Source organism: Trematomus bernacchii, unplaced genomic scaffold (assembly GCF_902827165.1).
Source record: "Trematomus bernacchii unplaced genomic scaffold, fTreBer1.1, whole genome shotgun sequence".
Taxonomy (NCBI): Eukaryota; Metazoa; Chordata; class Actinopteri; order Perciformes; family Nototheniidae; genus Trematomus; species Trematomus bernacchii.
This window is the reverse complement of record NW_022987705.1, coordinates 3,155,917-3,177,513: the sequence shown is the minus strand read 5'-3', so window position 1 is coordinate 3,177,513 and position 21,597 is coordinate 3,155,917. Positions and strand designations below refer to the sequence as shown.

Here is a 21,597-nt window from a genome sequence, read left to right as displayed (position 1 = left end):
CAGTAAAACGGAAGTGAAAGGTGGAGCTTTCAAAATAAAAGCATGAAACATTAATTAGTTCAGTCTGGCAAACGCAAAGCAGGCAACAACACGGGGTTCACTGTTATTTCGTCACTTGGCCGTTTGTTTTTAAATATCCGCTTTAAGAACAATATAATAAAGGTTCTGAATTATTATTACACAATCTACACTTTTATTTTGAAAAGATAGAGCGAAAGTACCTCCTCCGGTTGCTTATAGGACGTGGAGTTTAGACAACCAGGCAGTGAGTAGATATTAGCATTAATAACATGTAATTAAAGATGGTATGGATTACCATTGCAACTTGTTGGTTTATTTCTCCGTGACACCGGAAGCACGGAGCTGTATTTTGCTTTAAAATAACGATATGACATGTGTTTACCTCAGTGAGGACAACCAAAGCTCGTTGATCGATCGCCTCGTCAGATTAGCTTGAAACGTGATTTGATCTGTCAGAAAAGGACCACCGAAATGCCTGCAAACATGTCACCTGTTCCCGTCCTGCCGCTGGTGATCAACTGCTTCCTGTCTATGCTCGGCTGTCTGGCCACACTGAAACTCATTCCTGCTTTCAAAGACCATTTCATCTCAGCCAGGTTGTACGGAATGGACCTAAACAAAACGTCCAAAAAGGAAGTGTGAGTCATATCTTATCTAACCTATCATTACATATCCTTATAAAGTTTTAAGTTGGATATGCTACTTCTTGTTTGGAAGTCACATGTGATTGTTATTCCTTCACTAATTCTCCTCTTGTTTCTCTTCCTGGTGCTGCAGCCCAGAGTCCCAAGGAGTGATCAGTGGCACGGTCTTCCTCATTATCCTCTTCTGCTTCATCCCAGTGCCTTTCCTTAGCTGCTTTGTAGGAGACAAGTGCATGGGCTTCCCACATGATGAGGTGGGTCTATCAATGCATAAAAAAACCTGTGTGTTTTTATCAAATCTGAAACTCAACTGCTGTTTGTTTTTGCTCAGTTAGTACAGCTGATAGGCGCACTTCTGGCCATCTGTTGCATGATCTTCCTGGGCTTTGCTGACGACGTGCTGAACCTGCGATGGAGACACAAACTCCTGCTTCCCACCCTGGCTTCCCTGCCGCTGCTCATGGTCTATTTTACCAACTTCGGCAACACAGTCATCGTGGTGCCCAAGCCTTTCAGAGCCCTGCTTGGGCTGCACTTGGATTTGGGTGAGTCATGTGGTTGTTTTTATACAACAATCACATCGTACAGCTCCCAAAAGGTCCCAAGATGTTCCCAGGCCAGATTAGATGAATAATCCCTCAAGCAAGATGCGACGGGGTTCTCTTTGTCCGTCCGTAAACATAGGCGTAGTCGGTTAAATAAAGCTCAAAAAGTTTGATTTACAAAGACAAAAAAATATATACTGTTTGACCAGAATATTGAAATAGAATAAATTAAATAAACAAAGTCAGGGTTAATCAAAATTAGGTTTTCTTTCAATTAAATATTCAGTACACAAAATCCAAGAGCTGTTGCCTTCGCTGCAACAATATCAGAATGGCAGTCCAGGGCCAACACAGTCCCTGATAAACACATAGCCCCTCCCCATTGGCTTAGCGTCAATTAGTTACAGTTCAGAGAAGAGCATTATCTGCTTGTGAACATTATTTTATCGTCACAAGATCTTAGTCTCGGCTCTAATTTTCATATTTACTCGTTTAATGTATGTTTACTCTGCAGGTATTCTCTACTACGTCTACATGGGGATGCTTGCGGTGTTCTGCACAAATGCCATCAACATCCTAGCAGGCATCAACGGCATCGAGTCGGGTCAAGCCCTCTTCATCTCAGGCTCCATCATTGTCTTCAACCTGTTGGAGCTCAGCGGTGTGTGGCTGTTCACTCTCTCATCACGGGCATCACAGATCATACCCTCTGGATGTCATGAGTGTATTGTGCACATTGATTGATCAAACTTGACATTCCTTGAATAATTAAATACAGTTAAGGAATAATAAGTAGGGGAGTTTTTGTATCACACCGCAAGAATTTGTCACCCTTTTTCAGATTGAAAGTGATCATTTATGAATGTTTTATAGTCTTTCCTGTTGCACGAAAATCCTTTTAGCATTCAAAATACTGAAATGTGTATTCTAACTATCAGTTTGTTGTCTTAATCTTATTTCTCAGGAGATTACCGTGATGACCATGTTTTCTCCCTCTACTTCATGATACCATTCTTCTTCACCACATTAGCACTTTTTTACCACAACTGGTAAGTTAAACCTAATAGAGTGCCACAGTGACGCGTCCTAAAACCCGGAAGTAAACTCCTTCCGGTTCCTTCAACAAAAACGCAATGCAATTTCTCCATAGGATTTTGGAAAGTAGCTGGAAATAAGGTCTGTGGTTGACACACATTGAAGAGACGGATCACGTTTTGTTCAGCCGGATAATCTCCACATGTCTACCCTACTTTTATAATTTTCGAATCATAAATCTAGTCGCCAGAAGCAAAATGCTAACGTTATGCTATAAACAAACTACAGCAGGGTCGCTGCTTCAACGTCACGCCAACTTAAGATCCATATTCAAAACTACAGATTCTAAATGGTACAAGTTGAAGCGTTTGTTTGAACAGTTTGCAGGAGGCAGGTACTTGCTTTCAAGCAGAACAGGGCAAACAAACTTAGAGGAGTGTTTACGTGTTCGGCGTAATGACGTACAACGGCCTCGACAACTTCTGTAGTCCTATTCAGCCACTTGTTAACAACCATCGTTTTTCAGACACGTAAACTCTTCAGAAATCACCGTCACTGCTGATGTATTTAATGTCGTAGAACAAAACGTACTTCAATGTGATGTGCCTCTATATTATCTCAACTTGCAACCTTTTTTGGTCCCAGGTACCCTTCATCTGTGTTTGTTGGAGACACTTTCTGTTACTTTGCTGGGATGACCTTCGCTGTAGTCGGCATCCTGGGACACTTCAGCAAAACAATGCTGCTGTTCTTCCTTCCTCAAGTGGTGAACTTTGTCTACTCCTTGCCTCAGCTTTTTCACGTCATTCCCTGTCCCAGACACCGGCTTCCCAGGTAACCAGGCATGCACTTAAAATGGGTTTTTAACATGGTTTCTTCCTCATGATGTACTCTCATTGTCTGCCTTTTTGTTCCTTTGTTTCTCCCAATGAAAGGCTGAATCCAGACACAGGCAAACTGGAGATGAGCTACTCTAAATTTAAAAGAAAAGACCTCTCTAAGTTAGGACATCTCATTCTGAAGGTAATGCTCTTGTTCTATGATTCTCTAGTTTAAAAATAGCTTGAACATTTTGTCAAGAGAAAAATAATAAATGGTATGAAATCACACATTTTCCCAGAGCCCCAAGTAATGTCAGACCAACGGTGAAAAACAAAATCTATTTAATACAAAATTGTATATAAAACAGAGAACATCTTTTGATTAGATGGACCTAGAGAATGCCTGGTCATTTCACTTGATTCACAACACAATTGAAAAAGGAAAAGAAAATCAGTTTGATTTGAAATAATCATTGAATTCACTAATTGTTCATGCTCTGTTTAGCACACATTACTTGACCTGATTAAACCTGGAGTACCATTTTAGCAGCATAATTTCAACATGTGGGCAGCAATTCATAGATCTTATAGTAGGTAACGGAAAAAAGAAAAAGTGCATGTATTGAGTTTTACTCTCGGTGGGTAATCACATGTGAGGCAGGCTTTCTGCTATGTTTATTCATTTCTAACAATATACTTTGTTATCCTCTACAGGTAGCAGAGTTATTAAAGCTGCTAGAGGTGCGACGAGGCCAGAAGGGAGATGATGAATTTATTGAGTGCAACAACATGACATTAATAAATCTGGTTCTGAAATGTCTCGGTCCTATCCATGAGAGAAACCTCACAGTCATCATGCTCATCATGCAGGTACAACAAAGCTCCTGCTGTTTTTAAATGACAAGGGAATAGTGTTACGATGTGACTGTCACACTGGATGATCCTTTCTGTTTCCCTCCCAGGTGATGGGCAGCGCAGTGGCTTTTGGGATCCGTTACCATCTGGTGCGTCTCTTCTACGACGTCTAGACAGCCTTCTGGGAAAGGAGGAGCGAACGCTGACTGAGAAAATGATATTGTTCGATGGATCTATTTCACAGGCTTGTGTTTCATCTGCCTTTTGATAGTTTCCATTACCTCACTGTTACTTTCCGCCTAAGACTTTACCTGCAGTAAAGACAAAGGGCAAGGTTCAAATATATATTTTAATTCACAGAACAGTATCACATACAGCATCAACTGCAAGGGGTCAACAGCAGTGTTGTGTTCCTAAATGTCAGTAAATACAAGCAGGAAGAAGTAACTGGGTATGAGTGATTAATGAAGGTATATTTTTGTACATGGTTTTTTAAAGGAAAGTACAGTAGGTGGGCATGATGCTCAGTAATCAGGGCAGCCAACATAAACTGATGGCTGCTTCTAAATTGTTACTATTCGAAAACAGATATAAGGAGGTTATGGTATACGGAAAATATTCACGCAGTGCTCTATTGCTCGAATCTGCTGTTAAAGCAAAAATGGCTATGGTTAAATGAACTCGTTCACTTCATTTTCCATGACTCAATCCATGCATAATATGAATGAATAAGTTAATATATGATTTGTGTTTGTTTGTTATTTTTACCTCTAAACAAACGCACACACAATGTCATTGTGAAGAGGTAAAAATACTTTTATCAGCGTGAAAACAGCAAATAAGGTGAATACAGGTTCATAGAGGGGATGTCTCGATTGTTCATACAACGTTACTTAAGTTCTATAGAAGGTGAACGGTGTCCTGATGAGAAAAAGAAGAATTGATTGTTTATACCTTTGTTGATATTATTGGATACAAAGCTGTATTTTTGTGACTGATATGCATTTTTCCCCTAAGCGTTCAGCATACATCAATGTGAAGTAAACTCGCACTGGATTATCTTTCTAAGGAATGTATCTACAAGTGAGAAACTGTTTACTGTTGAAATGGAAGCCTCAAATTGAGAAATAAAGGCTAAGACATTTAAAATAAAGAGGGTTTGGGTCATTATTTGCAGTCGTTTAAAAAGTATTCAGTTTCTTAAGAGATAGCAACAATAATATGACAATGTACAAATAAATGGCATGCATTGACAACTGTATTATCAGGATATGTATCAACTATCAAAAGGTCATAATTAAACATTTTCAGAGATATTATTAGTGTATAAATTGGCCAACAAGTAAAAAAACAGTCCAGAAATATATTGTTCACAATTATTTAATGCTAAATGTACAGGCAGGGGTCATTCTCATAAATGTTTAGATTATGTGTCTTTAAATATATATAGACGTGAAAGACTTAAAACAAATATTTCACGTCAGTATTGGCTTTAGAAATTCAGAATTAGAAGCTTTCTAAAAGAAACACCTCAGTATCATAAAAACAATGACTCAGTAACTTACAGTAATCACTTACAATATTTTATATTTTAATATTTCACTGACGTACATCAAATCGCAAAGGATTTGTATTAAACTCTTTAGTGTTCTGTTGTCTATGGGCAGAACATATTAAGACAGGTCGGAACTGTTGAATAATGCGTTGTTTCTGGGGAGACATTTGCGCTGCACACTCAGTTTTTTTGCGGCTGGCCAAAACAATTCAATTTTTCATCACGTCTGTGCTTTTTAATAGCACGTTATTGTGTTGAAAGACCTATGCTGGTAATATTTCGACAGTCTCAGTGTTTTCTTCTTGTTTTCCAGAATGTTATTTGTAACGGTGTAACGTACGGAGAGCTTGTACATGTTTAGAGTCTATAAACACAACTTGCCAACCAACACACAGGACTAGCTAGCTCCAGGTTATGGTCCAGTGTTATAGCTTTAGTCGGATAAAACACATTACACATTACACGTATTTATGACCCAGAGAGATGGCTCCAAGCAAACGGATTCTGAAGAAAACGCTGAAGGTGGATTGCGAATGGAGCTCGTGCCAGGAGTCCTTCAGTCGGATGGACAACTTGTGCAGGCACGCGGACGGTCACCTGAGTGCTCTGGACGAGGAGCAGCCAGAAGAGGAAATAGAAGGTGAGTAGGTTTATTATATTAGTATTATTGTTTAAAGTATATCTATATTGTTTATTCAGAGCTGTAGCAAGCTATTTGGAAATAATGCATACTAAACTGGCTCTTTAATTGTGATGTAGTGCCAATACATATTACATCGATAAGAAATATTGACTACACAGACTGTATTTACACTTTACCAATATGACTCACTTCTTCTCATAGGTGTGTAGTGTTTTGTTCTACTTTTATGAATATTTTTATGAAAATGTGGCTGTTCTTTAATAAGAAGGAAGGCAACGCAAGTTTATTTATATACCTTTTAACACAAGGCAATTCAAAGTGCTTCACAAAAATGAAAGAAATAGGGCAGTGGAAACACATTATAAAATGGCGTTTAAAAACATTCAGTAAAAAGCAAGGATAATCAAATAAACATAAAACAAGCTAATATATAAAATACATGACTAGAAGTTACAGTAATAGTTCAAAGAGTCTTCAGGCTGGATTTAAAAGTAGTCAGAGTAGCAGCGGACCTGCAGGTTTCTGGTAATTTGTTCCAGATATTTGGAGCATAATAACTGAACGCTGCTTCTCGGGGTTTAGTTCTGACTCTGGGGACAGAAAGCAGACCCGTCCCAGAAGACCTGAGAACTCTGGATGGTTCATAAAGTAGCAGGAGACCAGAAAGGAATCAGTAATTTTTATTTTATTTTATTTAATCGTTTATTTGGCAGGGACAATGCACAGTAAGGAACACTTAAAACATTCAAATGTGTCAAGCGTAACAGTGCCAGATTTAGCTTTGAGCTAATTTCCATCCGCAGTCCCTCACATAAAACATTTAAGAAGTTTACATTTTTACAAACATAGCAAAAACAAAATACATGATGTGCAAAAAGTGCAAAAGAGCAAGAGCAGCATACACAAGTATTTATCACATGGTAATACAATATAGCAGCTACGACATATGAAGTGCAAGAGGAGATACAAGGGCTACATAAAGTGCAAGAGGAGATCCCCCTGTGTTAAAGTGCATTTAGCGGTGATTGCACGTCTGTTTGTTTCTCAACCATTCTTTGAGTTGACCTTTGAAGCTATTGAGAGTGGGACAATCCCGTGTCTCAGTTGGAAGGCTATTCCACAATGAGCTGCCTTTAATGGAAAGGACATTTTGTCCAAAAGTGGTCCGTCTGCAGTGGACTTCACAGTCTCCTCTGGTTTCTGACCTAGTGCAGCGTCCAGTGTGTTTTTTGTAATGGGTTTTGCAATCGTCTTTATGTGACCTAATGTCTTCAAATCAATACAGCATTGTATTACAACACTGGAGTATGTCAACCTCTTTTGAAAGCTATTGAGGGTTAGGGTTCGTAGTTGTGCATTTATTTGGAGTCATAACGACACATGAGACTGAATGGATTTGTACAGCAATATTTAGATAAATTACAAGAAGCCCTTCAATCCAATAAAAAGAGTAAGTGTCTCATTTGTACAGTGTGCTAATAATATCTGCTATGGATTGGGAGTTAATGGGTCAAATGACATGGAAGCTATTGAATGACACGGCAGCTATTCAAATATTTATCAAATCTAGTCATGAGACATCAGTAATCAAAAAATGTGTGCTAACTATGACTCACTTATTATATTCAAGCATACATTATGAGCATTTAGCACTTAAAATAACCATCCTCTGACTGCTGAAAGTCTCTGAAACTGAGTCAGGACACCAGAGTGACTGTCTGCATAATATCCAACCTAAAGCTCACTTCACTGCGGTTGCATTGTGTAGCCATAAAAGAAAAGACTGATTCCTGCCTACTAATGCAATCTTTTTGCTCTTTGTTTCAAGGAGAAAGAAACTGCCTTTGGAGAGATTGTGGTTTCTGTTCTATGGAGGGTCCTGAGGAGATGCGGCGACATCTCTTCTTTCACTGTTACCACACAAAACTGAAGCAGTTGGGTCAGCAGGTGCTTAACACCCGGCCAAAAATCGGCACCTGCGCCATCGGCTACCAGAACCGCAACATCATCCCTGAAATCCCTGACAATTTCATCTGTCTTTGGGAGGAATGTGAGGTAAGCTTGGTGCTGCTGTTAATGAAGGAAAGATTCCTTACAGTATATCTTGTTTTTAAACCACCTACTCCCACACAGTCGTCAATTTAGTATGCAAGAAAGCAAAGCAGACATCAGAAGGAAAGACTTCTCTCTGCAGCAGTCTACATCTGTGACACGACAACAAAATAAATAACACTGTCAGCCTCAGTTACATTTATACGCAGTGTTTCCCATACATTGATTTTTATTTTGGTGGTCTAATGGATAGTGAGGTGGGCTGATGATCGGAAGGTTGCGAGTTCAAATCCCGCCTGGAACACCACTACTAGTGCGCCCTTGAGTAAGGCACTTAGCCCTCAGTTACTCCAGGGAGAATGTCCCTTACGGCCCGTCCACACAGCAGCGTTAAAAAAATCTTCCAACGCTTCTGCCCATTCACTTTGAATGGGGTGACGTCACTTTGCCTCACTTTTCGCCGAACTGCATTGTGGGAAGCAAAGCGGAGATATCCAGGCATCTCAGGCTTCAAAAGTTGAGCAATGTTCAACTTTTGAAGCTGAGGTGGAAGCATCAGCCAATCAAATCCCGTTTATGCAAATCTGACAGTTCAAGCGCTAGCCAATCAAACCGCGTGTATGCTGGGAGAGACATACCGCAGGTCATTTCCTCATATTCCAAAAAATGGAGGAGAAATTAGCGGTAGGGAATCACCCGGTGCTTTATGACCAGTCCCTATTTACCTACCGGGATATAAACCGGAGGAGCCAGGCATGGAGGGAGGTGGCAGAGACAGTGGAAGGTTTTCGCCTGTTTGGGGAGTTTATATCCAGTTTACTTCGGGCTTTTTTGCTTTGTATGTCGGGGGCGGGAGATTCATGTGATTGGTTGTTGGTCGCGTTGCTTGCAAAAAATCCCCAAGCTTCAGATACGCCCACCTCCAAGATTTTTTTAACGCTGCTGTGTGGACGTACCGTTGGTCATTGCAAGTCGCTTTGGAATAAGGCGTCTGCTAAATGCCTAAATTGTAAATTATATTTTTGGGAGAATAAACCCCACAGATCCTCAACTCCGGTGTGTCTCACTCATTAACAACGAAATTCTGTGGGAAACACTATATGTTCACCTAATTTTGCTGTTTGGGGAATTTGGAGCAAATTATATCGGGAGCAAAGCAATTAGACACTGCCTTCACTTTCATGTGCACATAGTCAGATACTTTCTTTCATTGAAGTGTTTGTGAAGTACAATTTAAGCCTTGCTTCATGAAATCTTAATATTTGTGTTGTTTCTTTTTCTTAAAGCAACCACCATATGAAAACCCAGAGTGGTTCTATCGCCACGTGGAGATGCACAGCCAGTGCATAGAAATACCAGCAGGAGAATATGAACTTCCAATACGATGTGGATGGAAAGGTATGTCGATTTATGGCTAAAATATCAATGTAAATATCGACTAAACAACAGATTTATGGTCAAACAGGTTTGTAAAATCTTTATATGGAGTCACGTAATATTACAATTACAGTTTGCACAATTGACATTTCAAATAAACAAATAAATCCACAAAAAAACCGAGGGGATGTTATCTGTTTTAGGAGAAACAAAAGCACATTCAATCAAAGGATAGCCATCTCTAAAATATGTATTGCTTAAACTTTTTTTTGTAAGTTTCCTGAAATTGGTCTTGTGTGTCATTAAGACAGTAATTCTTTCCCGTACAAATATTTTGTGTATTATATCATAGCAGTTTTTTTATATGATATGTCCGGTTTAAGCCATTTCCTTTGTGATTGCTGACATGTTCTGCTATGAACTAGGATTGTTGGGTTGTTTATTCTAAGTTCTGGGCCTGTCACTTTACAGATTGTGAAGCCACGACTAAAGGGCGTGCTAAGCTCCGGGAGCACCTGCGCAGCCACACCCAGGAGAAGCTGGTGGCGTGTCCCGGCTGCGGGGGGATGTATGCAAACAACACCAAGTTCTTTGACCACATCATACGACAGAGTGCCATGGAAGGTAAAAACCAAAGTCATGAACGGACGATTAATAACAATGAGGCACAAAATGCAAATATTAGATTAGATTTCACTTTATTGTCATTGCACAGAGTACAAGTACTAAGACAACGAAATGTATTTTACATCCAACCAGATGTGCAAAACAGTGAAGTGCATAGTTATCTTAAGTATAGTATCAATATACATCTGACAGTATTTACATTACTTCGCACAGTATAAGGCAGTATAAATTACATTACAAACAGCAGTTTAGAAAATTGATACACTATATATATATATATGGTATAAATAAGACACAATACAGAATAAATTGAAATATATTATGGACCGTTTTTTCATAAGAATAAATATGAGTGTGCCATAGAAGATCTAGATGTGCGGACATTTAAAAAAAAAAAAACAGATACGTTGGTTGACGTAAGTGAAAAAGTCAGTCCCTTTAAATATGAAGCTGAAAAATGAGCATAATATGTCTTCTTGAAGTAATCCTAAGCTTGTCTATGTTCTGCAGGTCAGAGGTTCCAATGTTCTCACTGTTCCAAACGTTTTGCAACAGAAAGACTTCTGAGAGATCACATGAGAACCCACGGTTAGTGCCGAGTTTATTCATCTGCATGTTTGAACCGCACACTCTCTTACTACTAACAACCATTTGACACACCATGCCTTAATATTTCAAGAGATACCCTTGCATTCAATAAAAGCTATTCTGATAGATGTCTGTCTTGTTATAACAACAGTGAAAACTCATTTCATCATGGTTCCTTGGCATTACATTTTTGACCAGATTGATCATGTGACTATTTCTAGATGATTAAATCTCATCACTTGTTTTTCGTTTTGTCTTGTCGCTACAGTGAGCCACTACAAATGCCCGCTGTGTGACATGACTTGTCCGACTCCCTCCGCTCTGCGCAACCACATAAAGTTCCGTCACAGTAACGAGAGGCCGTACAGCTGCGAATACTGCGAGTACAGGTATCACACAGAGCTGCAGCGACTCAAAGCTAGATTAACATGAACACACACACTGAAAGGATTGTTTTCTTCATACTCCCATCTTTGATTTTGTGTTTTCTAGCTGCAAGAATCTGGTAGACTTGCGCAAACACCTGGACACCCACAGCAGCGAGCCGGCATTTCACTGCGATGATCCCGGCTGTGGCTTCACTTCCCGCAGCTTCATCACCATGAAGATCCACCACAAAAAGGAGCATGAGGTGAAAAATATTCGTTATTTATACTCAGCGAGGGAGTTTCAAAGGTCCCCTATTATACTGTTTTTCATCAATATATTATAGGTCTCAGAATACAAAACATGTCTCTGAAGTGTTTGGCTCGAAATACCAAACAGATCATTGCAGCATCCCATAATCCCCTCTGTTTCAGCCCTGTTTCCAAAGTGCTGATTCTCTGTCTGTTACTTTAGATGAAAATAAGGAGCCCCTCCCCACGCCCCTCTGAAAGATATTTGGTTAAAAATAACACAATGGTGCTCTAGGAGGAGATTCAGGTGATAAGGTGGGAGGGGGGGGTTACCTTGGTTGGTGATTGGCTAATGGTTACTCAAGCCACAAAATCGTTATGACATCATGAAGTAGCCCAAATCTGATCAGCTCATTTTCAGACAGGTTTTTATATAAATGGATCAGGACAAAAAGAGAGAGAATCTTTTTTGCTGAAACTTCCAGAATCTCTTTCCACAGAGAGGACACATGTTGATGTAGAAGAGACAGGAAAAAGTGAATTTTGCCTAATAGGTGACCTTTAAATGTAATTTATACTTGTGTGTTTCCTCTCTGTAATCAGGGGAACTTCGTCGCTCGCTACAAGTGCCATGTGTGCGATCAGTGCTTCACCCGAGGCAACAACCTGACCGTTCACCTGCACAAAAAGCACCAGTTCAAATGGCCCTCAGGACACCCAAGGTTCAGGTGAGTCTAGATTCAAGTTTCAAGGCTTTTATTGTCATGTGTACATAGCTACAGTGTAGTTATGACAATGAAAATCTTAGGTCACAGGCTCCTCCCACAGTGCAACAACAATAAAACAGATAATAGTGCAAGTAAATAAAATAAAACGTAATATAATAGAAATAGTGCAGAATAGTCTATATACAAGTAATTGGAATATTGATATAACTAACACAACAACCCCTGAATGCTGCATTTTGTATCTTTTTGACCAAATGTATGATCTCTTCCTCACCCTGCCAGGTATAAGCAGCACGACGACGGCTTCCTGCGGCTGCAACTGATCCGCTACGAGAGCGTGGAGCTGACCGAGCAGCTGATGAGGGAGCGGCAGAGTAGGCAAGGGGAGGAGGACGAGGACGATGGCATGAATGAGGAAGAACCCTCGGGGGCCGCTCTCTCAGAGCTGCAGGTAGAACTGAGAGGGGTTTTACTGGAGGAGCCAGAAGCCAGCGCTGAGGAGGGAGGTCAGGAGGAGGAGGGGATGATGTACGTCCTCACGGGGGGTTTGTCACCAGCGGAGGACTCGGACATGCAGCAGATCCACGATAGTGATCAGGGAGCGCAGGTGCTTTGACTGCTACAGCCCTGCGTACACGTACCATAGACGAGAAGACAATCTGTAATGTTTCACATATCATGATATATGTTGGAAGAATCTTGTTGTGTTTCTGAGCCTTTTAATGGGGGTTGAAAGCACGTAATAATAATTTAAAACGTCAGAATGAGAAGACATTTTGACTATACGCCTATGTTAGGTTTTACGTGTGCTTTTATTTGCTGATATTGAGCGTGCGGAAAAAAATGTGCCCAGTATTTTTGTAATTCATTATTCATGCATTATAGTTTATACTGTAAAGTCTTCAAAGGGTTGGATATTAATGCTACACTGCCAAGTGGGAAAGCCGCCTTTTTTATTGAAGAATTCACCCCTAGTTGAAAAACACACATTTTCCTGTTACCTGCTATTTCTTCATTTAGATATTTCTGTTGCGTGTTGGTGATATCAGTCGTAGAGATGTCAGCCTTCATGACCCGGTTACTGAAGATAACCCACAGACATGTTGTGAACAATTTCATGTAGGAAACACTGTCTTTCTATTGAAGTACATCCCATTCAATTTGAGTAAATGGCACTATAGATACGATGGAGACATTTTGACTTTGAGGTGAAATGTAAGAGATATGATTTACAAGAATGGCGTGTTTGCATTAATATCCACTGACATGTGGCAAAGAGGGCCTACCTCATAGTGCTTTATCTCTAACTCAAATAAACTAGTAAATCTAAATGTTTGAAAAAATCACATTCTACATTTATTTTTTGGTATTAATCAGATGTTATTTAAATGACTTAATTATTTCATACCAGAAAAAGCCTTTTTTATTTATTGGTCATGATTTACTGGTAACATAATAGATAGTATATCCACCATCTGTACTTCAATTATAGCGCCCCCTGCTGGATCTAACTGCTTGACTACAGCTCCATGCTATGATTAAATAAAAATACTGTATGTATATGTCATACTTTCCCCTAACGGATACATTCATGATATATTCCTAAAAAAGCTTCTTCTGCTAAAAATTCTACTACTTAGTGTGTGTGTGTCTGGGGGGGGGGGGTGTGTGGTGTGGCATTAGCTGTGTGTAGAAGATTAAGCAGAGCTTAGTTGACTTGTTACTTACCGCTCTCTGCTCCTTCACTCTACTGGGACAGCTTTTAATGGCTTCATGTCTGCTGACTTCGCAGGAATAATGTCGGACAGCAATATGACTTCAGATTAGAGCCATCTGCAGCTTTTCTACAGAAACTGATAGCATCTTGAAGCTGGGCACCATGAGGTTGTTTCCACTGTGGCTGCTGATGTTCGGGGTCTTTCAAAGAACCACTTCTCAGTTTCCTGGGTGGATTGGTGAGATGGAAGGTAGTGGTAAGACGTCCTCTAATGCAAGTATCATGCTTTCTAAGTCGGGATAAATGGTTACGATGCAATAATGCTTTATTGTCAGATCTAGATGTAATTTTTCCTTGCATAACAGCAGCTCCACAACATCAACAAGGACACATATTAAGATGCAAGGAAACACACATTTAACATGACATTACTATCACTGAAGACTATGTTCAGGACCCTTTGACGTACATTTCACCTGGGATTTAACTTTCATTATAGGATTGACTGGAGCACACATGAGTGGTTTAGTCTAACTTTATTGAGTCGTGAGACCCTGTGTCTCTGATTTTATGGTAACAATTCATATTTGCTGTTCAGTACATGATTGGGATCAGAGATAATGTTGGCCAGCCTCAATATGTATCCATGGTAGGCTGGTTAATAGTTTTTCTCTCTGTATAAGGAATACAAACTCTTTGTGGCAAAGCCTGAAATCGTTTCCAGTTTGTAATTTGCATTAAAACATAGTTTGGTCCAGCTATGGTAAACAGCTGATACATTTCTTTTTTTACTGTAGGTGAGACGGTATGGATTTCCCAACCAGATTTCATAGAGGACATCTATTGGTCCGGGTCAGCGCCTCTTTGTTTAGGAGGCTGTAAGGCTCAACACGCGGAGCTGAGGAAGGACCGCTGTGGAGACTCGAGCTGCTGCTGGCTCGGATACAAGTCCCTGTGCAGAGGTGAGACAACCACAACAATGTCCGACACTCTTTTGAGCTTGAACATAAGTCCATCGGTCTGAGTGAGCTGCTACACTGGAAAAAATGCTGCTCCAAAAACAAGTTAAACAATATTGAAAACAAGCTGTTTTCACTTTAAATAGGTACAGAAATCTGCCAATAGAACAAGAGAACATGTTGAAATAAAAAGGGATATTTAGATAAACCAGATCTTGTAATTAGCTGGGAGAACTCTTGACCAGAATCAGGAAATGTTGTGTTACAATATGAGCCGCAAATGCTCAAAGGTGTTCTGTTTTCTGATGTTAGTTGGTGATTTTCTAATAAATATGTAAAAAAATATGTGTTTCATCTGAGATACAACTCAAAATAGGATGTTTTGACTTAACAAGATGATGCATTGTCTAAAAAAAAGACCCGATATCTCACTGCAGTTTTACTTCTGAAGTTATTATGTCTTATATCAGGTGTAAATACATAGATATTAGACCAATATACTTGGCAAGATTTCGAGTTTTTGTAGTGATATAGCTGTGTGCCATGCTTTGCCTTTGCATTTCCTTTGCTTTGCGTGGCAGTGAACTGTGGGAGGCCTGATGTGGACTATAACGGACAGGTGTTTGGTACCGACTGGTGGGTGGGCTCTGTGCTGAGGTACACCTGTCGCCCTGGCTTCATGCTGGTGGGGAACCCGACCAGAACCTGCCAGTCTGACGGCCTCTGGACCCCGAGACCGACCTGCCTCAGTGAGTAAACACCAAACACAAGATTCAAAGGTTTTATTGTCATATGCAAAAAGTTACAGTGTAGAAATGGCAATGAAATCCTTCTGACCTGAGCTCAAGGACACACAAGGACCCTTATGAACCTAAAGTAGTCTATGGGTAGGTAGACCATATGGTTTAATCTTGGTTATTGTTTGTTTTTGTTTTCTTTATTAAACCTTGGATAACTTTAACTTCAGTACAGACTTTTATTTTGAACGTATCACCGTTCTCCAAATGTAGCCTCTTAGCGTCTCAATTTATTGGGGATTTATTTGCTTCAATATGACTGAAAAGGCACAGGCAGAAGCATCATTCTTAAATATGCCTGTCCTACATCCTTATAAAAAAAATAGCTTTATAAAGACTTATTTTGAAAGTCTAAGAAGAATTATATTTTTGTTAGCATTGTTCTATAATATAATCCCAACAGCATATATTTGTATTCCCTTTTTTTCTTTTAGCTCTTTGTAAGGTAAGCTGAATTTTGTACTCATGTATTGAAAATACTTTTGTACACTGTCATACTTTGTTTTAGCTCTGAACATTATTTACATATATTAAAATATACCATTTCATCTCATAGAATGTGATTTTACAAAGAAGGGATTTGTGTGATCAGCGTTATTACTTATTTTTGTAATAATTCAATTGATTTGATCTCATCATGTGATTTCTCTCTGTCTGTCTTTCAGGAATGTGTCAGCAGGGACGCGTTGAGGTCAGTGAGAGGGAACTAAACGGGACGTGTAACTCCACCTGTGAGAACAAGAGCTACTTCGGCCCGCCAAAACTGGGCTGCTCTCGGTTAGACAACTGTAGGGGCAAAGAGACCGGCTGGAAGCGGTTCTTTGCACAGTGTGTCCCTTGCATATGTGAATGTGCTTTGTCATGTGGTGAGTTGCTTCCCCGCCACTCTGTCAAACATAAAGGACGAACTGTTGTATAAGGAGACCATGTTGCAATGTTGTCTCACTGCCAATGCACTTCCATGTGGTTAATTATTGCTTAAAATGTGAACACAATGACAGCTTGTACGCTGCAGAGCCACGCATGTTTTTGCTGCTTCATCCTATTTTGTGGAAAATCAGAGGACTTAAATCCAAATCTTTTGAGACATTACTTTTGTATCTCTGGCACACGGAAGCTAACAATTTCATCTTGGTTTTTATTTAAGGATTTTACACCGTGACAAAAAGATTTCATGTTCAAATCCCTCCGTGTCAGGAAATATTAGCAACGCCTAACTGCTAAATTCAGTCGATTTGTGTCATGTGAGGTGGCAGAAGGGTCATGAAAAGAAAGTGGGGTGACTTTTAAAACAGTCTCTGAGAGGCTGTGTCAGACTTCGGTCAAATATTTATTTGAAATAGAATTCAATATTGTCTTAAATAAAAAGTTTAATCTGGAGAGCCAGATGTTGATGTTTTATTTTAGATAGGAAGCTGATTTTCGAGAGACAAGTGACATCATAACGTTGCTCGGACAGCATTTTCTAGATGGTTGAACTAACTCAAGCTATGGTTATCTGACTTGCTCTTTTTAACTTGTTTCTACGAAGAGAGAAAGGAATGAAATACAGATAAATCCAAGGAGAAAGGAAGTGAAAGCTCAGAGATTAGCCTCTCAGTCCATCTGTTTTGGAAGGAGATGAAACCTTAATCTTGTTACAAAGGGAGGAGCTTTGGGTGGAGAGTCAACACGAAGAGTGGTGTAGAATTTGTAAACAAATTGATGTTATAGGTTGTGGATTATATACCTTTTTCGTAGATTATGTGCAACGTTTTAACCATGTGGAAAGTAGCAAAGATTTGCCAAAATATAAAAATGTTGGTGTTTTTTTACATGGATTGTTTAAATATGAAACGATTAATTTTAAACTTTAAAAAAAATCTGCCCTATCTAAAGTCAAAGCACCCAAATCTCAATTACAAACAATTCATTAATGTTTCAGCAATGCAGCATATTCATCTTTATTCTTGTTTTATTCCAGCACCTTCTTGAGTTGTGACAGAGTATGTTTTTTTTGGAAATCTAACATTTTAAAACTTCCTGAATTCGCAATAGTTTTTTTTAACTTTAGGTTGTATAAGCTAAAAAACAATTCCACTGTAACAGTGTTAATTTACCTTTCTGCATTCATACGGATTGGAAGTACACTTCCTGGAATTTCTTCTAAAACAGTTGTTGGTCTTGTATTTATTTCTAAAACCCCTATATACCAACCTCTATCATTTTTTAGGAACAACATCATATGTTATCATAACTAACTCAAAGGAGAAGTCACACAAAAAATATGTATAAATGTTGCATGTGTTTTTCCAATCAACATAAATATCTAAATAATAATTTGACTTGTAAAGGACATTCCTCCTGCCTGCCACTAGATGCTGCTGTTTCTTTTATTCTCACACATCAGGTCTCAACACTTGATAATCCAGAGACAACCATAAATGGCAAACATGAAACAAATATATATAATGAATGTATTGATTGATTGTTTTCCACAAGTCCTCAACACGTCGGCTTGTTCATCACTGTTGGGTCCAGCTGCTGAACCTGAGGATAATGTGCTCATTTGCTTTGGGTTTGTAGCAACCGATTCCTGTGAAAAGAGAAGAGATTGGATCAGTAACAATGACGTTTTAATGAATACACAAACACAGATTCTGAGAGGAACTAAGTGCTCAGATCATCAGAGTGTTCTTGCATTAATAGCCAATAGAAGATAATGAGGACACATCATTTAACTCTGAGGAAGCACTTTAAAATAACCAATAGTTGCACCACCTGTGCAGAATAACAAAAATCACTCAAATATATTAAAGTCAAACTGTGTCTACACTACTATTTTAGAAAAATCACACCAGGGGACGTCCTCGGGACAATAAGTGAAATCACAAGCAACTCTCCAGCCGCATTACAGCTCATTAAATCAGATGTGTTTTATTCAATCTCTGGGGATGCAACTCACCCACATCCAGCCGGCTGATCTCTCCGGAGCTTTCTGACAGGATCTCCCAGTACGTCTGCTCGCGCTCGTCTGCTGATACTCCGTTCACACTGAGCAGCAGCAGGCCGAAGTCTGGGTCCTGCCTCACCGAGAACCTGCAGGAGACACACAGTCAGAGTAACTGGACTTAAACTCCCAATGTACATATTGAATAATCCATTACTTGCACAACAATATCCTGCATTATATTAGTTTCTGGAAAGTTGTATTTTCACTGTATATTTTCCACATCCACGTATATATATATTATGTTTAACTTTTAATGCTATTTTATTTCTATTTCAGAAATATTTTGGATTGTTTATTTCTTGTGTCTTAATTTCTCTTATGTACATTGCCTTGTTTTCTATGCTGCTGCAACGCAAACATTTCCCAAATTGGGATCAATAAAGTACTTATCTATCTATCTACAACAGAACTATAGTAAACATATAAATACCAAACACAAATTCTGTGTGCAAGTACAAGTCTTGCATTCAATGTGTTACGTTATGTAAGTATAATCAGGAAAATGTAGTCCACTTAAAGTATTAAAAATACTCTGCAGAAAAAAATTTCACTGTTTCCATTAAAAAAATTGAGCTAATGTTATTGCAAATAATGAATATTTTTGCTATGGATTTATTCACTGATTTTTTTCTCTTCATTAATCAATCCATTTTGAAAATAGTGAGAAATGACAAATTACCCACAGCCCAAGGTGACACCATCACATTGTTTATATCTAACCAACAGTCCAAACCTCAAGCTTATTCAAAAACACATTAAAGATTGTACATATTATTCAACGGAGAAGCAGCAAATCCCCTCAATCCGGAGACTCAAATGCAACAAAATGACTTAATCAAATATCAAAATAAATAGATTTTCTGTCAAGTGACTTATTGGTGGATGAATTGTGTCAGCTGTACTTGAATTAACTGTTACTGGGTATCTGTGCAAAAATATAAAAAAACAACTAGTAACTATTATAACGCTGTCAATAGTGTGTAGTGGATATCACCCTTTGAAATTCAGTCGAGTTTAAGTAGAAATTGCCATGAAAGGAAAATACTTAAGGATGTCATGCAGAGATATTAAAGAGGATGTCATGGGGGGTCTTACTTGAAGTCCTGCTGAGTTTCCTGCAGTGTCCTCAGAGCGCCCAGCAGCACGCCTCCCTCCACCACCGAGCAGAAGTGGGTCTCAGGAGTCACGTTAGAGAGGTCGTTCTCCACAGTCAGTCTGAGAGGGAGAGTCGCCGGACCTGCACACAAAGGTGTTTTCAGGTATAGTGACGCTTTGTATAATGCATGAACACAAAGTGAGTCATTAAGGGTTAGATTTTCTCCAAGGGGCTATATTATGATTTGTGGGGGTTTCCATTTCCTGTAGTGTGTTATATAGGTTTTTGTGCATGTCAATGGTCTGCAAAAGCTAAAATACCAAAGTTCCTCTCCCACACACTGCCTGAAACACCTCCATTGGACTCCTTGGTTTACTTCTGTGACATCCGCACAGGCAGTATGAGTATAAAGAGCTTTTTGAACATTAAAGCATGCAGACATGTCACAGTAGCACTAAATACAAATATGAACCTGAAAATAAACATAATAAGGACCCTTTAACACACTGACCCAATAATTACCTTCTTGGGATGCAATATATTCATTTATATAATATGGTTGTTAAACAATGAATTAGGAGAGTTTGACAGACCGATTTGTTCAAGCTGTAATTTATGTCTAGGGAAAATAAATCATTCAAGGTGAAGTTGGCTGTGGAGAATACAAAAAGCTTGCATTTTGAGAAGTATGAGTATAGGAGAAAAATAATGACCTTTTTGAACATTGAAGCATGGAGACAGGTCACATTAGAAACACAAAAAGCATGAGCATGACATTTCCTCTTTAAATTCTCACCTGCATCTGTTGGAGCTCCTCGTGCTAAGAACAGAAGAAAGCCCACAGAGAGGAGAGCAGTTGTTCGTAGTGCCATCCTGTACAATGTTCTCCCTTCAGATGTCTACCAACACTCCCACTCAGTACTTATAGACGGCCAAACCCTCATTTATGAGCACATTCCTGCAGTCTGCCTGTCGCTTTGCAAGGACCTCTTTGTTAAGTTATTCACATTCACATATACTGAAACTATGTTTGCTCTTACCTCACACATGTTGACACACAGTCACTATTAATCTGAGCTTTATGAATAGGGAAACACTGGTATCTCTGACTTAATGATCATTGAGTTGATTCATGATTTATGTGTTCTCTCAGGGCATGTATGAGAAGGGTTGTCTTTAGATAATTGATGTGTGCAAACTCAAGCTTATTCTGCAGAGAGAGAAAGATAGGTTATCTCCTGGAGGCAAATATTACATTATGCAATGAGTCTTTGCCCTTTTAAGTTGAATTATATATGTTAGTAGCATATCATCTGTCCCTGTGGGCTGTGGCATTCTCAAGGTGTAAAATGGCCATTTACTGAAGCCAAGAAACGAATAATTCGTCTTTATTGTGTATACTGACTCGATCACACCAAGGCTGAGTTATTGACAAAATGACAACAAAATTATATTTTTTTACTAACCAAAACAGTCTTAATATGATGTATTTAGGTGTTGCTCTGTCTAACAAAATGGTCATACAGCCATGGAGGCTCGGAGGCACACAGAGAGAGAGGGGTTGCTGTGCTGAAGTTGCTCATGCTGCGACGGAAGGGCTCGTTTTAAATTGCTCTGATTAAAAGGCAGGTGCGATTGGCTAAAAATGGTTTTGATTTCCTCTCAGGGGTGATGTAAGCCATGGAGGGCCTGCTTGAACGCGAGTAACCCCGGCAGTTTTACTGAAAATAACCCGGGCACTGCAGCATCAGCACCATGCAGCTGCGCAGGTGCGGCCTTTAAAGAGACAGCGTGGCCTGAAAGCTCACCAAAACCTTCCTCGTGTTTACACAGACTGACAACAGCCGTATATAGAATTTATAATCGGTGTCAGGCTGTATGGAAACACGAGAATTAAAAAAAACTTCAATGCGCACGAGAGCTTTATC

General features: G+C 39.3%; 3 protein-coding genes across 4 annotated transcripts; all 3 read left to right on the top strand.

Moving 5' to 3' along the window:
- The first annotated feature begins 95 nt into the window (after positions 1–95).
- dpagt1 (dolichyl-phosphate (UDP-N-acetylglucosamine) N-acetylglucosaminephosphotransferase 1 (GlcNAc-1-P transferase)) lies at positions 96–5,074 on the top strand. 2 transcript variants are annotated; one of them, XM_034140351.1, is made up of 10 exons: positions 96–265; positions 409–659; positions 799–919; positions 997–1,210; positions 1,725–1,871; positions 2,175–2,259; positions 2,891–3,079; positions 3,181–3,268; positions 3,781–3,936; positions 4,029–5,074. In XM_034140351.1, the coding sequence occupies exons 2-10, from the start codon at positions 493–495 to the stop codon at positions 4,092–4,094; spliced, it is 1,233 nt and encodes a 410-aa protein (XP_033996242.1). In that variant the 5' UTR covers positions 96–265; positions 409–492; the 3' UTR covers positions 4,095–5,074. The 2 variants fall into 2 exon arrangements, with proteins under 2 accessions (XP_033996242.1, XP_033996241.1); XM_034140350.1 differs by having other exon boundaries at positions 225–659.
- A 579-nt stretch (positions 5,075–5,653) lies between these two features.
- Positions 5,654–13,451, top strand: hinfp (histone H4 transcription factor). Its single transcript, XM_034140585.1, has 9 exons — positions 5,654–6,116; positions 7,948–8,174; positions 9,458–9,569; positions 10,020–10,172; positions 10,686–10,763; positions 11,032–11,152; positions 11,256–11,394; positions 11,984–12,108; positions 12,391–13,451. The coding sequence occupies exons 1-9, from the start codon at positions 5,960–5,962 to the stop codon at positions 12,722–12,724; spliced, it is 1,446 nt and encodes a 481-aa protein (XP_033996476.1). The 5' UTR covers positions 5,654–5,959; the 3' UTR covers positions 12,725–13,451.
- A 1,771-nt stretch (positions 13,452–15,222) lies between these two features.
- On the top strand, positions 15,223–16,954 carry si:ch211-117m20.4. Its single transcript, XM_034140586.1, has 2 exons — positions 15,223–15,533; positions 16,247–16,954. Exons 1-2 carry the CDS (start codon positions 15,464–15,466, stop codon positions 16,498–16,500), a joined length of 324 nt encoding a protein of 107 aa, XP_033996477.1. The 5' UTR covers positions 15,223–15,463; the 3' UTR covers positions 16,501–16,954.
- The last annotated feature ends 4,643 nt before the right edge of the window (positions 16,955–21,597 follow it).